Source organism: Grus americana, chromosome 13 (genome assembly GCF_028858705.1).
Source record: "Grus americana isolate bGruAme1 chromosome 13, bGruAme1.mat, whole genome shotgun sequence".
NCBI lineage: Eukaryota > Metazoa > Chordata > Aves > Gruiformes > Gruidae > Grus > Grus americana.
The window spans coordinates 4,027,334-4,045,327 of record NC_072864.1 but is presented as its reverse complement, the minus strand read 5'-3'; the positions used below and the strand labels follow the sequence as shown (position 1 = coordinate 4,045,327).

At 40.4% G+C, this 17,994-nt stretch overlaps 2 protein-coding genes across 7 annotated transcripts in view; one reads left to right on the top strand and one right to left on the bottom strand.

The window, feature by feature from the left end:
• Positions 1-29: 29 nt before the first annotated feature.
• On the bottom strand, positions 30-13,942 carry MEAK7 (MTOR associated protein, eak-7 homolog). Of its 2 annotated transcripts, none has more exons than XM_054840797.1 (9): positions 13,828-13,942; positions 13,327-13,423; positions 11,940-12,116; positions 9,013-9,243; positions 8,237-8,381; positions 7,186-7,626; positions 5,778-5,896; positions 4,416-4,595; positions 30-3,365 (listed from the first exon to the last, which is right to left on the bottom strand). In XM_054840797.1, the coding sequence occupies exons 3-9, from the start codon at positions 12,105-12,107 to the stop codon at positions 3,237-3,239; spliced, it is 1,413 nt and encodes a 470-aa protein (XP_054696772.1). In that variant the 5' UTR covers positions 12,108-12,116; positions 13,327-13,423; positions 13,828-13,942; the 3' UTR covers positions 30-3,236. The 2 variants fall into 2 exon arrangements, with proteins under 2 accessions (XP_054696772.1, XP_054696773.1); XM_054840798.1 differs by having other exon boundaries at positions 13,816-13,835.
• A 55-nt stretch (positions 13,943-13,997) lies between these two features.
• The window catches only part of KLHL36 (kelch like family member 36), a 98,006-nt gene continuing 94,009 nt past the window's right edge, over positions 13,998-17,994 (top strand). For 4 of the 5 annotated variants that reach the window (XM_054840354.1, XM_054840359.1, XM_054840353.1 and 1 more), the window contains exon 1: positions 13,998-14,088. The gene's annotated coding sequence lies outside the window, so the exon portion shown is untranslated. Of the gene's footprint in view, positions 14,089-14,233; positions 14,259-17,994 lie in introns of those variants that run through there. The other variant, XM_054840355.1, reaches the window with a different exon arrangement.

Genomic DNA, 17,994 nt, shown 5'->3' with positions numbered 1-17,994 from the left:
CAACACAGTTTCACACCTGTACAGAAAAATCTATTATGCATAAACTGAAATTTTATTTATTTAAATCAAAATTACTTTTATTAATAAAAATCTACATTTTAAAATGTTACTGACAAGTATCTGAATGAGACTCTTGATTTAGACCCGTCCTTTTCTATTAAATTAGAAGAATGGCAAAGATCTGCCTTTACTAGCACTTCTTTTCCTACAGTCAATCTATAGTATTTCTAGATTCCCAGGTATCTAGCCTTGATTCAGCAAGACTCTCAAGGAAACTGTGGGGAGATGTCAAACAAGGAGTAGAGAGTTAAAGTGCCAACTCGGGGCTGTCAGCTTTTGCCAAACACTGCAGTGATTTTTTTGGTACCTATGTGACTAATAGGAGCAAAGGAGAAGCCTAATCTGCTCAGATCCACAGTAGTGGCTGGATTTAACGGGGAAGGGACCCACTTTCAGAAACACATGAGAATAAAGATGACTCACATAGATAGCAGGGATGTTAAGCTGTTGGATCAACAGCTGCATAAAAGTGATTGAGAGATGTTTAGATCATTACTAAGCTCACTGCTGACAAACACTTTCTGAACATTTTTAGATGCATGAACATGAAGTATGGATTGCTTAATCATTAGGTTCAGGAAAAAAAAATAAAATTTGTTACTCTTCTAAGCCAATTTTTTACATTTAAAGAACACTTTTGAATAACCCCCTCTGCTGGTTGGACCAGTAGTTTCCTAGTAAGTAATGCTTCACTGATACATTTGGTAAACGTGCCACAGTGTCAGTTCTCTTCTCGCCTCAGCTTAACACCTTCACTTCAAAGTGAAGATAAAGAGTGCCAGATACAAGCTTATCATAAAGCACAATTTCAGAGGTCAAAAATGCTATGCTGATGTTCACAAGATGATATTTAAACAAGATTACATTTTGGATTCAAGCCTAGAAAGAACTAGCTATACTGATACTTATTTTAAATCAAAGAAAACCTGGCCACTGAAATATTTCTGATGAAGAGTAGCATTGTGTAATTCACCCTCCTCAGATATAGTCCAGAAAGGTGTCTGCTCATTATGTTTTTTAAAAACCCTTGCAAATGGTTTCAGTTCTCAAAGAAAAGTCTCTGTCTTGTAACAGAAGGAAAAGAAAGTCTAGTTGCTTATTTTATGTGTAACTGCAGAAATTCAACTATGTCTCATGTCTGCCATCTACTTCACATACTTAGTATGCTTAGTCAGTGCCTAAGTGAAGAATGCCTTTGAGACTTATGGTGGCAGTTTGAGAATGTTAAAACAAAAGCCAGCATGACCACGCTTACAGAGAGCATCATGTACTTAACTCACTGTCTATATAGCACTCCATACTTTGTACCACTTAAAATTCTTATTAAAAATATAGAGAAGAAAATTATACAAAAATATCAGTGTAATTGTTTTAATGCTTACACTTTTTCTGTGTGTTGCATACTTGGGAGACTATCTAGTTTACTTAAGCAGACACAAAACAAAAGGGCATTAGCTCAGGCCTTTCACAGCATCCGCTGTACTGGAACAGAGCATATATGCCCCAATCATTAGTTCAGGTAGCATACAAAATGCACAGTTGAGTTCTAGGATGTCTGGCTGGAGTGATTTCTTCGTGTTCTCCTTTCAAGGCTAAATTCATATTGATTACTAAAAATGTGAAAAAAAGGATCTACTTTAAGGCACAAGTGCAGATTACTTGGAATATTCAAATATGGCTCCCTAGGAAAAACATTGGGTGGAAAAACAACACACCAACAAAAAAAAAAACAAACCCAACAACAAAAAGACCACATACAAGAAAACCTGAAGGGAAAGAATTTGAAGGAAGGCCACATGATCAGGAATCACAGTAATTTTGTAAACTGTTACAGCACTTTTTTACTCTAAGCTGCATGGAAGATGAACTTATGCTGGGAGAAAGGGGATTTGATACAGTCCTTCTCCTTAGGAGAAGGAAGACTGACAATACTAATAACAAAACACAATTTGCTGAGTTAGAAATAACAATCCCTGGTAGAAATTAGGGTTATTTTTGACAAGTTAATTAGACATAGAACTAGCAAGGTCAAACTAATAATTACTGATAGATGTGAACAGATTCAGGTAGAAAAAGCCCTGAGTACAAGAGACCTGACAAAACTGGTGTTGACTGGCAAACAGCCAACGAAAGAGAGCAAAAAACCCCAACTGACTAGTTACATGTCACATTACAGGCAATTTTTTCTCTAATACAGTAATGATTGTGTGGAACTAAAGTGTACAGCAGTCTTCTCTAAACATGTTACAGATGTAACCCTGATTTTTTTTATGCTTTTTGCAAGGTGTCTGCAGATACTATTCCCAGTTAACTATGGATGCTTCTTACTTAATCCTTTTTACAGCCTGATCTTTTATTCCATTCTCAAGTTAGGCTACTAAAGAAGGTATCTTCCCTAGAGAATTTCTGCTGAAGGTATGGCCCATTCTTGGGATAAATACGGCTGAATAAATCCCAATGGCTCTGCTCTACTAAGTTTAAAAAGCAATAGGCAAATTTCTGCAGAAACATCTTAAATGAAATGCACTAAGGTGTAGTGTAGTATTATAAAACTGGATGCTGTATACGTAGCATTCTGGACATCTTACAGCCCATATAAAGTCATTTGTTGAAAATCTGGCTTAAAAAACATGAAATTTAATGCTTTAACTGGAGCAATGCAAATTAATAGCATCCTTCATATGCATCATGTGGTCTATTCTATGTTTACTAATGCAAGACATCATTACAATTTGCAAGCTTTGCTGACTAATTTCATTCCATGCAAATAAACATGTGCAGTCGAGGTATAAGAGCCTTAATCAATGTCTTGAACAGTCTTGATATAAATATGTATGAATTCTCCAAGTCAGTTAGCAATACTGTCAATAACAACTTCTTTTGTTTGTAATTCTGTTTGCAGACAGGATCTATCAGGAATGCTAGCAAATTCATTTTGAGCTAGAACTTAGAGATGTGTAATGATTAATTACCTAGTTAAATTTTATGTCCTCCCCAAACAAAATTCTTCAGGTTGTATATTATATTGGACCTAAATATTGCATAAGTACGAGGCTTAAGCTTCGTCACAGATAATTAGGTAAATGTAAGGGAAAAAAATGAGGAAAAAATATCCTGACTAAGGAACGTTAATATTCAGGAGCATAAAAGAAGTTTTCCATGTTACTGTGATTCTTTTAGTTATCATCATCATCATCCTCTTCAACAGGTTCTCGTAGACCTTCGCTCTGACGACTTTTTCCAGTCATTTCTAATAAGGCCTGAGCCTCAGGATCTACATCCAGGATACTCTTCTTACCTTTGGTCTTCAAAACAAAATAAAACATAGTCAATTTAAAATGTCATTATGAATGAATCACTATCAGGCTACAAGAGAGACATACTCAGAAGTCCACAAGTAATTTGGTGTGCAAGCTTGTCACAATGAAGCACATATGCTTTCCAAGTAAGGCGTTTATGATTCACTGGGATACATCAAATGATTTTTATTGCTGCAGTTACACAAAATAGTCATAAACTTTTCCCAAGATGACAGTGAACTATTCCAAGTTTATTCAGGTTATGAGCCAGCCAGAACATCCTGGTTAACCTGACCTCAGTTTGAAGTTCAGATGTGAACTTTTTTTTTTTTTAAAATAAGAGATTGAAGAACAATTCAACATTTTTTGTAAGCAATTTGTTCTGTTTCTATTTAGAGCTATGCATTGAGTGAACAGACAGGGCACATGAATTTACTATGAAAAGAAATAAAATTTAAAACAAAAACAAACAAAAAACCCCCCACAACACTAAGTTGTTCAGACAGTTTAAAAAGAGAATAAATTACAGGGACAGAGGAGACAGGAAAGAGGTCTCCTACTCATTCCCAGAAGTGAACCAGGTGCAGAAAGACTAGCATAAATCTATTCACACAAGTTTAAATTTACTATTGTTTTACAGTAAAGTTACTGATAAAGAAATAGTTCATGAAGAATATGAACTTTAGACTAGGCTTTACTTGTAAGCTTCCAGTGTTTTCTTTGTGTTTTACAAACGCTGGGTTTTACTGAACTTTTCTAAGGATGTTCCTCCTGGAGACCATTCCTCAGTATCAGAAAGGCCTTCTGAAATTCAGTATAAAGTACGGCTCTCCTGACTCCATCATTTCATGACTCCTGATGTTATTTCTTGCTGGCACCCTCAATAATTCCACTACTGTTTTGTCATTTACTCACTACAAAATGTATGGCATCACAGGGCCAGTTAAAGAAAACATTATTGATTACAACGGAGAGAAAGTGTTTAATCAGAAAACTGCAAGTTTTGTATTTGTAGCTCCTTTTCCAGTCAGGACACAATTCCACAGGTTCACCTACCCCTGCACTTTCAGGGAGATCTCCCACTGCCCAAACTTCCATGGCATCCAGTGTAAAATCCTCTTTAGCTGACAGCTGGGGACTGTGGTAGGTTGTACATCGAGGTTTTGCTTTACTGTGTCCCTTCCCATAGTCACTGTCTATCCAGAGTCCAAAGTAGTCGTGCTGTCCACCCATACCCTGTGAACCAAAGCAGCACACTGAACACTTGCTGTGCATGTAAAACAGACTGGGTAAGCTATGAAACCTAGAGTATAAATTGCTGTTTTCAGTATTTATGCCACAATTCTATGGGTAGATGAAAAAGGATATTCTGGGCTTCTGTACTCAAATCCAGTATTCCTGAAGACTAATACCTGAGTGATACTGCCCTCCCTCTACACTTTACAGAATACCCGTATCTGCAAGCACTGCAGCTGCATATTGTTCCAGAAATTTAGCTCACTGGCTTTTGTTTATTGACTAACAGTTCCATCTTAAATAGGGTGAACGTGCTTGGGTTTTCTGCATCTTTTCCATTTAGAAAAGTATCTACAGAAACAAATAATGCAATCTCATGTTGTTTGCTTTCCTTAGAGCAAATTTACCCCAGACTGCTGCAATTCCCAGAGTTATGGGCACACGACGCCACAAAACTGTAAAGCACTTTTCAAAACAGGCAATGTGTTGTAGCTCAGTAGAAGCTCCTCTGCATCTGGAGAGCTCATTCATGAGCTTGAGTAAAAGGAGCTTCTGCCACTGTAATTACACAGAAGCAGCCTACCTGTGCAACTCTTGTACTCTAATTCTGCTGGGCTTTCTCAGCCTTCCATAATTCAAAAAACAGTTAGTGTGGCATTGAGAACAGCTAGTTCTCGGTTACATAGATCCGCTAGCTCATGCTGCTTCAATGATGTGGATAGACACAGTCAGTGTTTCCAGACAACAAGGAGAACTGCTAGAAGGGCTTGCGTGATAACCAAACTTGGCAAAAAGATTTCTTCCCAGAACCTCCATAAATCTAACCTACATAAAGGCTATCTCCTGGGGTCAGACACAAATAAATTCCATCTTAGCTGATTCAGTACTTCAATATACCAATCAACTATGAAGAAAAGTATAGACTCTATCATCAGCACTGTAAGCACTTCTTCATTGTTATCCATAGTTCAGACTTTACACTGATGCTTAAACGCAAAAAAAAAAAAAAAAAAATCCTCCTACCAAAAGTGTGGCACAAATAGCACAAAGAAGGGATGAAAACTTCCTCAGAGAATAACAAGTGAAATAAATTTGCTCACAGTAACAGAAGCAAAAAACATGAAATGCTTCTGAGCACCAGCCACGAATCCAATTTACAAATTGTAATTTCTTAATACTCACAAGTCCATTTGGCATTGTTTGTTGGCCATGGTTCAAATACATATAGTGGTCATTATACCCTGTGTATGTGTATACAGCAAGAGAGGGGAAAACAGAAAACAGAAAGCATCTGTTGTCACCTGTAAACAGAAAAGCATCTGAGGTCAGACAACTAGCCAAGCAATAACTTCCTACAAATAGGATAGGAAAAAAATATTGAAGAAGTGCAGCTGAATAGATCAAAGACAGCAGCTGCAAATCTCAGACAGCCAATACCTATCTCTAATCAAGATCTAGACCTATTGTTTATTCTCAGTTAACTCTGTACAGGGTCACAGAAATCAATGTGATTCTATGGCTATGACCAATGGCAGAGTCAGAGGCATGACTAGTACATCACATCATTACCATGTCAGGGTACACCTATCACAGACTTGCATTGCAGCATCTAAAACTGGCCAACCGCTAGACCTGTACAAACTGATATGAGTGCAGACACCCTTAGTTCTGACTATATAGCTATACAGATCAGTTTAGGGTCAATGATTTAGAGTACAATTTTAATTATGGCCAGTTAGGTATTCAGAGGGACCTGTGGTGTGATGGTTTAGTACCGTACATGTGTTACTCTACCAGGAAAAAATACAAGGAAAGTGTTGGGTAATCAATGTAACATAATATTACATTAACTGACCAAAGCGGTAATTATCAAATACTAATTAAGTATAGGAATTGAGTTTTTAATGTAGCAAAAGTGAGGATTCCTAGCAGGACAGATTATCCAGAGTCTCTAATTTTTTTTTCCAGAAAGCCATCATATAATTTCTTTCCAACGAGTTACCAAAAACCCCTCTCTTCTCCCCAAAGTTTTCAGGGGAACAAAAACTTTAGCTTGTCCAAAAGACCCTTTTGCTGCTGGATTTTAAAAGGGAAACAAAGGGCACAAATGGCAACAGGAGGCTTAACCTGGTGTTTGGCTCAGCTGTTCTGAGATGGAAGATTGCCATCTGCTGGACATCTTATTTAAACTCTAATTCATCAGTTCTGCCGTATTTCCTTCATTTTCATTTCATTTTCAACCTGTGCAGCTACAGGGCGTGATAGATTTCACTGAAAAGAAAACTTGTTCCATGATCAAGAAGTCCTGCAATTTTAGAAGTCTTATCAAATAAGAGGCAAACTACAAACATTAATCAGTAATATGCCTGACTGGGTACAAAGCAGGAATAACTTAGCATGTACTTTATATTTTTTTAAAAAACAGTGTTATTTTTGCCACAGGAGAATACACTTGGAAGTACAAGAAATACTGCATTTCATGAAAGTAAAATGGCAGTAGCCATGAAGTGGACAGGATTCTTGCACCTGTACAGAATAGGCAATGTTTACCAGAGCCATGAAATAGTAGAAAAAGAAAAGTGAGTTTTACCTTGAAACTGTGGCTTCACCTCCCAGGAGTGAGATGCAAACCCACCAAAGATATAACCATCTAAGTCCTTTAAGATCACTATGCAAGGACCTTTGTTCACTATATGCCCACATAACTGTGAAAAGCTTTCTCCATGAAGCCGAGAAGAAAATAAAAGGTGCCACTTGTGCTGTAGCTCTGCAGGCAGATGGGAGTTGATGTATATGATGGATGGGATGTCAAAGAGACTGACAAGTCCTCTTCCTTTGATGCCTTTGCAGCCTGGAACCAGGTTGAGTATGTCTTTGGTTTGGTCTGGGAGAGAATGCAGAACATGGAGGCCTTGCCTGATAACAACACTGAGGAAAATTGAGATCTGTGGAACTCGGTACACCCAATCCTCAATGACACTTTGATCAAAATTTGTCTCCGTCAGCTGAGGACCCACAGGTTTTGTCCCATCTAAATAAGACAACACACAGGAACAGTAGTAAGTCTCCCAGTCTGGAAAAATATTCCATTGACTTTTAAGAGTAAACACAATAGTCAATTATTTTAATGGAGATGAAGCCATACAGTACAGTGTCAACTACATTAAGCAGATGCACCCACAGAACTCAGAAACATTTGCCTGTGACATCCATTGGCTGGGCTGTCATATTAAGAAACACGGACTCCTAGTTACAACTTCTGAGAAGTTCTTTGCAAGACAGCAAAATCTGTTATAACAACAGCGCAAAGATAAACCTGTGCTTTGTAAAAGGACACAGTCATAAATATATGCACATGCATCTAAACGCTCGTCACCTGCAAGTCAGGTATTTGTAAAATAGACATATTCCATGACAAATAGATTTGCATGTCCACTGAAACTGGGACTTCAAACAAAAGCACTCCTGAATTTAGGGGGGAAAGATGGTAAAATAAATAAAATTCCGAAGTCATTTGCAAAGCGCTAGGTTTGAAATGCTGGTCTCACCATTTAAATTCAAAGATGTGACCTGAAGAGAAAAATTCTTGTGAGATCAGCGATTACATGAGTTCTGTGCCACACTACATCAGTTCTGCTTACCTGCAAGCTTCAATTCTGATAGCAGCTGAGAAGCCAGAGCCTTTACTCCACTTGCAGGATCCCTAGTATTCTCCCAATTCCAGCCTTTCAGTTCGTTCCTGTAGCTCAGTACATGGACTACAGACATGATCAGATCCTCTGTGAACTTAAAAGGTTAAAACATCACCATTCTGGCATTTCTTAAATAAAATTGCCAAAAGCTTCAAAGGACTTTCTGAAAATAAAGTCAAGTAGTACTGAAGCTGTAATCCCAATAGCAGAAATATCTTTTCTCATGAAGAGTCAGAAATAACAGAGGTGTTATTTCAATGTTGTAAGTCTTGAAAAGTGTCCTTTTTCAAGACATTTTGTAAATGTTACTTCACAAAACACCTCCATAAAATACGGCATGAAAGAGAGAGGGAAGGTCCAAATCTTGCAATGGTAGGAGCTGCTAGTGAATTACTGTTTTGTGAGATCCCACTCTTCCACCTTGCAAGCTATGTATTTGTTTCACACATCTGTCCTGCTACTAAAGCTCTAGAAAGTATTTTGCTCAGTTCCCAGAAGCACCAGCCACACCACAACCCTCACTGGCTCTTACATATAGCCAGTCTCTGCACCCTTCAGAGCAAGCCTGTGAACCATCAGGCAAAACAGTCAATGCGCTCCGCAAAATCCAAATCCTGGTTCTCAAAGTAGGCGAGTCAGCATGGAAAAGCCCACAGCTGAAACGGTCATCCCATATAACCTGTTCTCTTCCTGTTCCCCCACCACACATTTAACTGCCTGTTTACCTCTTGGATTTGTTTGCCCTTCACAGGCCCTTCTGTCTTGGAGATCATTCTCATTATTATGGTAATCTTCTCATCTGCATTCCCTTTTAAGAGGTTTGACATAAAAATCACAAACTGCTCCTTAGCAATCTGTTCACTCAGCCCAGATGATTTCCCAGTCAGGTCAATACTTTTCATTCCGTTGTATAACCGAAAAGTCATTTGCTCTGGTAATGGCTCCCGTGTATATGCCTGCAATGAGGAAAAAAGCAAAGAACATACTTTAAAAATGAAGAATAACTAATATTTTCCAGCTAATCTGTGCTGAGATATATCGTTATGAATGAAGGATTTCAATACCAAGTATCTACTATCAGCAACAAACCTTTGTCAAAGGACTGATTTTCCAAGAGGGAAAAAAAAAAAATCTGTTTTTATAGTATGTCCTTTCCAACACAATTTAGTGATTTAAGGTGATACTGTTTTCCTACAAATGCCATGGACTTAGAAAAACCAACACTGTAAAGTGTTAACAGGATATTAGCAAAGGATTTCTTTATGATAACTCTGTTGTAAAGTTTTAAACTCCGACAATCCAACATTTAAAACTGTGTTTTAAACCTGCTTTTGATAGGAGAAGCTCACAGATACTTAAAACCAAAGAGAAAGTAAAGTTTTTTCCATATCTCAGTTTTGGCCTCAAGACAATGCAAGCAATGTGTTTAACCCTACATGCACACGTAGAAACAATTTTGAGAAGTTTCCCTCTGCATAGCAACATCTAATTCAAGCATGGAACAAAACTGAGATTATCTGATTTTTATAAGGCATCCCTGACGTTAAGACAGTTGAAAATAAAACTTATTCATCTAAATGGCATGACTGGCCCTTTGAATTGAAATCTAACCGGTATATATCATCATACATCACAATGCTGTGGCAAGATCTGACTCTGGATTCAAGAAACTTTCACAACGTTCAAGATAATTACACGGTTTAAAAATAAATCATCTAAAATACATCCATACACTAGGGCATGATTACAGTGTCTCCACTGTGCAAAGCACATGTTGAACACCTGACTTGACTTTCATACACAAGGGGGCTATTGTGAAATCAATAGAGCTCCACCTGTGTAAAAGCACTCCAGCTCTACTCAATGGAGCTGCTATTACCAATCCATTGCTGGCTTAATACCATTCCTATTGAAGGCACCAGGGCCATTCCTATTTGATGTTAATGGCTGTTGCTGTGCATATAGGGTGAGATCCAATATGCCAAGCTCTACCCTGCTTTTGTTGATGTCAGTGGTAAAACTCCCATTGATTTCAGCAGAAGCAGAATTAGCAGCCACAGTCTTGCACTTTAGAGCACTTCATATGGAGGGAGGGATGATTACAGGGGGTACAGCCTCTTTAACAGGCTTTCTAAAAGTGCTACATGAGCCTGAAGTGAGACACGCAGCAGGGAACATGATTAAAACCACCATACTCAAGGGCTTTTTACTTCACACTGCAGTATTACCTACCTACTCCCTACCCTTTCCCACCCACCACTGACTTTGTTGCACTGTTTTGTTATGCTTATAGCTATTCCAATGAGTAGACCTGGGGTGGGGGCGGGGGGAGGACTGTAAAAAGGGAAGCTTTAATAAACATCTAACAAACTCACACCTCTGACAGTTTAGAATCCTCGTCTTAAACGTCTTCAAGAAAATATCTAGAGATACCTGCTCTACCTGCTTTCCAAGCTATGCAGTACAGCCTGCTAGGGTCCAGAAGCCACATAGTTTCCTTCTAGGAAAGCACTGAGCCTAAGCATAGTACCTAAGGTTATGCTTGGGGCTCCGTCAACGTTATCAGGCTGTTGCTAGATCAAATCTGCCATGCATCAGTCTAGCTCAGGGAAGAGCATAGACACCTACAAGGCAGGTATGCCACTGCAAAAGTCCCTGCGCTAAGGGATTAGGCACCTACAGGCAGTCTGTCAAAACATTTTCATTTAAGTTGGCAAATGAAAAGGCACGAAGGAAAAAGACAAACGTTCATCAAATGTCACATTGACCCGGGGCAAAGCTAGAAAGAGAACTTCTTTGAGGTCCCAATCAAATATAACAGACACCAAGGACCAGGTTCTTGGTCATATTAGGGTTGAAAGGCTGGGCAGCAGCACCACTTCTTCCAAACTGGTAATAGCTCATAAGCAGCCAGGCTGGAGAAAGGCTAAAGCTGGTCTGTATGCAGATACATTGCTAAATGCCTTAAAATACCTTGCTGCTTTCATGGAGTTTTACTTTGATTCCATTAACTGCGTAGCATATATAAAAATGCACTTTTAATACTGCATTCATTTGGCCACTTGGTTCCTGCCTAACTGAAGTTATCAAGTATTGCAGCAAATCATTTTCCTCTTCCTTCTTGATTAGAAAATGAATGCAAAGTTAATCAGAAAATGTAATGTATGTTAATTAGTTAAACCAGGGAGCCACAGCTTAATCAAGCAAAATTGGATTCTCTGCTTTTAATGCAAGTGAAAAGATTAGAGACGGTGATGCAATTGAGGGAGAAAGATATAACCAAATACAAACTGACTTTGTGACAGCTTCTCAAGAAAACCTGTAAATAATCAGACACTATAGACTCCAGGTGGAAGAATATTATTCCCATTTTTCAGGTTTCTGTAAAGATATTTTCATATGTCTCTTCAGAATCAGGAAAGCTGCAGATTGACCCAACAGTGCAATTTAAGAGATAAATACAAACCTGAAAGTCACTATTCACATTAAACTGTAAGAAAAATGTAATTATCCACCCTGCCCTAAAACGTTAACTGTTAAATTGAGACAGGCGATCCTTAAAAAGTAACTATTGCCATGTCTTTTGTTTCCTTCTGGAATTACGTTCAATGCACTACTTCCCAGATATATCAAGAATAATAGATTGTCTTGCCTGTAGTGCTGCTAGAGTCACAGTTTTCTTTGTAGCTTTGCCATTTTTTGCTCCAGCTGAGCCACTCGATCCTGATAAGGCATCAAATACTCCATCAATGTCAGACTGCTCCTCAGGAAGAAATCTGGAAAGGTGATTCCGATAGGCATTGCTTTCTGCATTTCCCATTTTTTCAACCTGAAGTAAAGGAAAAGGAATTAAAAAAACCCCCAGTAATCAGAGAAAGGTATCACCATGAAAGACATATCAAACACACTAACATACCAGCACAAGTTTTAGAAGAGAAGCAAATTACTATCCTTCCAGGAAACTATTATTAAAAGTACTGTTTGGTCTCTGTAGTCACTGAGACTTAATGAACTTGAAGAACATCCGTCAACAGTAACTGTGCTTTAAAAGAATGACAATCCGTCAGCTCTTTGCTAAGACCACCCTGTCTACCAATTCAAACCTCATTCAAGTCTTACCAAATGGAAAAACCAATACGATTTAATGATTAAATCAGCTTGTACAAAGTGACCACGAGTCCGTCAGCTGGAATACATCAGTAACATGAAGAGAATAGCCTGATTATGGATTATTTATGACAGATTATGCTACATCTTTCTGATGCATTAACAGACTGAAGCTGTCTGCCAATAATATGTGGCACTAAAACTCCATCACCATGAAGATGACATGACCATTTTTTCTAAGGACGCAATACAAAAATCATTCAAAAAGCTGCCGAGAAACACAGTAACAAAAACATTTAGTAAGATGACTCAAAACCCATCAAAAGCATACAGCTTCACATGAAGCAAATAAATTGAGAGCTGGTACCCACAGAATTAAGGTTGGCAGGAGGGGCAGGGAAGGTGTTGGTTTGGGGTTTTTTGTTTGTTTTACATATTTAATGGTACAACTATGATTTCTCTCACCATTTCAGGATTCACCTGCACTATGGAGACTAATTTGGGGGGGATTTAGTGCTGTTGGGCTACATGCTCTGGCTTTCTCCCTGGAGCAGCACAGCACAGACCTAACAGTGCCACTGTAGGGCCTGAAATCCACCATGGCCGCAATGACAGCCACCCCTGTAAACGGCCTTCCCATCTACCCAGGGCAGACATGCTCCTGGGGTGACAATATAAAAAAAAGATGAGAAGCAGAATAAAACACCCTTTTGTGGTTTTCTTCCCAGAAATTCCACATCCTTTCTGGCACTTCACTTTTGGTTTGGGATTCCCAGTTCCACAGAAATCTCTTTTTGCAGACAAGCTCATCATACAGCCCTTCAGCAGCCTCAGAAGGACTCCTTGTTTAGCCTAATCTGATCTTTCTGTCATTAACTGTCGCTGACTTTGATAAACGACTGTACGTAAGAGGCTGGGTTGGGCTGCTTTACCTTCACTGAGCAGCACAGGCCCACAAGCCTTGTTTCCCTGTGAGGAAGATGTTGATCATGGGGTAAACACCAAAGGGTTAATGGAAGCGGCTGTAACCTGGAAGACAAACCGTGAAGACGTTACTAATTTAAGCAGCGAACCGCTGATGAAAGGGGGTCCGTGACCCCTCTCCCTCAGTCCGGGGAAGCACAAGCGAGGGAGGTTCCCACCGTGACGGGGCCGGCCGCACCGGGCTGTCCTCAGCAGCGGCCCGGCAGCGGGGCCGAGGCCCGGCGCGGACGCACCCCTCTCCCCGCACCGGCGCGAAGGGATCGGTACAGGGCCGGGCAAAAGGCCTCACGGTTTGCCATTTTGCTGCTTTATTTCCCGGTATGCTTAGTCCATCCCTCCCCACCCGGTTGACAACAGCCCTGGCATCCGTCCACCCCCCCATCCCGGCGATAGGCGTGAGACCGCTGCTCCGGGACAGGGCAGCACAACGAGCCCACCTCTCTGCTTACCGACGGAACACCCTCGACCCCTCTCCGCCCCCCGGGATCGGCCCGTCGACTTTTACACACGCCCCGGCAAACGGGGCCAGCGCCCTCCGGCGCCTGCAGGCTGCCCGGCTGGGGCGGAGCGCGGCGGGGGCGGGCGCTGGACCGTAGCGGCGGGGAGGGACCGGCGCCGCCTCTCAGGGGGCGTTGGGGAGGTATCGGCGCCATCGGCCCCGCGACGCGAAGGGGAGAGGCGGGCGGCGTTGGAGTCCGCTGTGGGAAACGGTGAGGCGGCGGTCTGCGAGCTGAGGAGCAGAGGGAGGCCGCGGTGGCCCTTCTCCTTGAGGCGGTCCTTCTCCCTGTGGAGACTCTCCTCCCTGAAGCCCCCGGCCCTTCTCCCTGTGGAGACTCTCCTTCCTGAAGCCCTCGGCCCTAAAACGTGGTTCAAAAATAAGGTGAAACTTCACGGTTTTAGCAGGGGCAGACCGACAACCCCAAGTGGCTAAAGTGTGTTGGTGCCTGGTGCTGGAGTGGTGTTAAAAAGTGCCAGGGCAGGTCCCAGAAGGGTCTGTGGGAGAAGGTGTTGCTGGCCCTGATGTGTGCTGGAAAGAGCTCTTGGCTTTTGGGAAGAAAAAAGGGGTGTGTGCCTGTGTGTAATATAGATACACACACGTATGTGTCATTTTCAAGGTATATAGTCAGGCTGTGGTGAATTTCAATGGCAATAGGGAGTGGGGAGAAAACATAAAAAAATTCTCAATGAATAGTTCAGCTTCCATTTGTGGCTGGCAAAATCATGCCAGTCTGCAGGCTGAGAGGTAAAGGCTGCACAAGGGCTGAGGGACAAACACAAGGTTACAGGGACAGCACTTAGGGATTGGCCATGCCTTCAGTCAGATGGGAATACTTATGAGAAAAATTATAGCCTCAGTGCTTGCAAAACTGGTCCCAGAACTCCCTTCTTTAAGATCAACAACTTTCCATCGCAGTTGCGTTACTTCAGCAGCACTCCTCTTGTACTTTCAGCCACAGGGTTTGGTTCCTGTAATATATCAAGGCCTTTGCCTTCATAGCAGCAAGGCCTCGTTTGTCCGTGGTTTGTCTGACTCTGGTTGGTTTGTTTGCAGCCAGCGCTCAGTGTGAAGCCTCCTTCCAGCCAGGGGGAAGACGTGTAGCTTCCCACAAAGCTGGCATTGTTTGCATTCCTGCAACCAGGTACCATGGAACAGGTTGACAGCTTTGCCATTTGACTTTCAATAATAGTCTGATCAGTGTGCTTTTAACAGAAAACATCTGTATTCCTTTATATGTACAAAAGAAAGAAAATGATCCATACTAGCCATGGCAGAGCTCCCATTTTTTTGTTCTTTTGCACCAAGTAAAAATCCTGAAAAAGTTAAGTTCCAAAAATACCATTTTGGGGTTTTTGGGGGGTTTTGTTTTGGGGTTTTTTTTCAATCTTGATAGCATGCAAAATTTCATAAAAAAAATGCAGAAAATTCTTCTTCAGAATTGGAGACACATTGACAAGAATTCCAAGACTGTCACGTTTCAATAAGTAGTTACTGATTCAGGTTTGTTATGGTCATCACTAGAACCACGGAAGTTAACCAGCTGGTATCATCAGGATCAGGATATAGCGAGTAAAACTTGAGGAAATGAATGGGAAGTTCGTGTAATGTGAGCACAAATTCAGCAAAGCTCAGCTGGAAACTGCTTGAGACGCATTAGTCCACACGGTGGCATCGTATGTTTAGAAAGTTAGCTGTGTAGCCTTCACTGAGTGACTTCAACACTGTTGAAAGCTGTTTAGATTCCCACGTTTATGGAATGCATGTGTGCAGAAGTAAAAGCTCGTATAAGAAATTATTTTAATCTCTTTCCCATTAACTCTGCAAACATAATATGGACCATGAGGAAAAAAATCTATTCCTGGTGAAGGTCCTTCCCTGGGCTACAGAAGCAGGTCCTGGAAAAAGTCTGCTGTGATGGTTTGGTTTATATCAGTATTAATGAATTTTCAGTTGATGCCTAAGGAGAAAAATGAAACACAGAATAAGAAAAACAAAGCCTTTGAATTGAAGTTAGGTTTGCTTCTTTAATTTATTTTTAAAGGCTAATATTTCTGTGGACATATTGTTTCACATGCAATTGGATGATTTTTTTTTTATTTGTTATTTTATTTTTAAGAGTTGTGTTTCATATTGTAGCTCTGTCTGTAGGATATCTTTCAGTCTGGAAATACAGGACTAGAGATTCAGTCTAAATGAGCTTGCGCTAAGACTGACTGGCAGACTGATTGACCAGTATCATCTTCAGAAACATATGGTGACTTCATGACCTCTCTTCTCTAACTATTGAGCTCAGAACCAGTCAAAAGCTACTCAAGGGTACCTGGCCTTCCTTAGCTCCAAGCAGAGGCTTTTGCAAACATGATGTGTGCTGCTTTGCCCTCTTTCATTCAAGTCTTGCCCATTTGTAACAACAGTGTTGACTCTATGAACTGTGGGTTTATTTGCCCTGCCGGTCAATCTAAACTGAGCTTTCTGCTGCTACTGGTTGGCGTTTTGTCACTTGCCTGTAAGACTAGGCTGTAATCTGCAGGGTAGACATACTCTTAAAGCCACAAGATACTAACACTAAATCGCATAGATTGTGCTCCTGCTGTGGGGGGATTTCCAGGTCACAGGCTAACATAACACCCTTTTGTAGCCTTGTTGCACTGGAAGTGTATAAAGTCAAGCTACGAACCTGGTACATGGGTAAGTTTGCAGCACTCTTTAAATGACTAGGCACTTCCTCACGTGTATTTTCAGATGCTCTGGCTGAGCTAGTTAGGTGTCTCAAGTCACTGTGTTTCTGCCAGTAAGAAAGAGAGAATACACTAAGCAGCCTTTTAAGGACATTCAAGAATATAGTGGTATATAAAAAAGAGGAAGAAGACACAGGAGGGTTCTGGAAACAATTGTGGCTAATTTTGTGAACTAATGATAGATGTGTATTTCTTTGCAGAGTGAAAAAAACAAACCCACAAAACCCCAAACTATTTTATTTAAAACACTAGATACTTTTGACTTGCATAAAATGGAGTAGGTTTGGGTTTCTTAGTTTGCCAAGACTATAGAAAATCTAAATGGCTTTAGTTCTAGGTAATTGTAATAATAGTCAGCTAAAGGCAATTATTGCAAGGTAACAACCTGGAATGTAAATGATGAGCTGAGCAGCTGTGTGTTGATAACCGTTTTACCTAGATTATCTGTTAGTGTCTTTAAAATTATTTTTTTCCTATCTTGAGTTAGAACAGAGAGAAATTTTGCTGCTCATCAGTCCTGTATACCTATGTTGAGATTGTTACCCTCTGGTGGTAGTGGTGCAGAGAATCATTCTGAATCACCTTTGGTATGATACATACCTTTCACTGTGTTCTTATTAAAGGCCAGCTGAGAATAGGACCCCGCTGTGCCAAAGACTATGTGGACAGAGAGATACAGATGATTTCTGTTCCAAAGAGCTTATAATTAGCTGCATTAACACATGCACTGAGCACAAAACCAACCCTCTCAGGCCACAGGCATCAGAGAATTTTGTGAACTCCAAAAAGTGGTGATTATCACATCAGTGGCACTTTTCAGCAGGGTATTTTTGGGGTGTATTCCCCTCTTGGAAAGGGGAGATTGGGACTATACTTCCAAACAAGCCATTGGACTTCAAAACTCTCTTCCGGCCTGTAGCCTAAGTAATCAGTATTTTAAGTCACATGGAGGAAACACATTTGATACTTCTAACTTCCCAGTTATTACTCAGCATTTTAGTTAAATTATATTGCAGAACTCTGGCCTTCACAAAAGAGGTCAAACTTGACCTCTTGAAGACAACGGAGTTAAATTATAAAAGGCCCTTGTTCATGTTTTAGGGTCTAGTGAACACAAAAGTCACTGTACCTCTTTTTAATGCCATTAGGCTTTGTGTTTCCTGTTTTGATGTAGACTTGAATTTTTACAAGTCATCTACAGTCACAGTAAGTGAAACCCTGCAAAAATGTTGATATGTGATGAAACCAGTTGTAGGCTCAGCCCACTGATCACCTTGTAGTGTGATCTCAGCACAAAATTCCTTCGACTTTAAAAGGTAGTCCAAACCTACATGCTGATGCCCTTTTATATACGTATTATTCAGCTCTGCATTTAATTG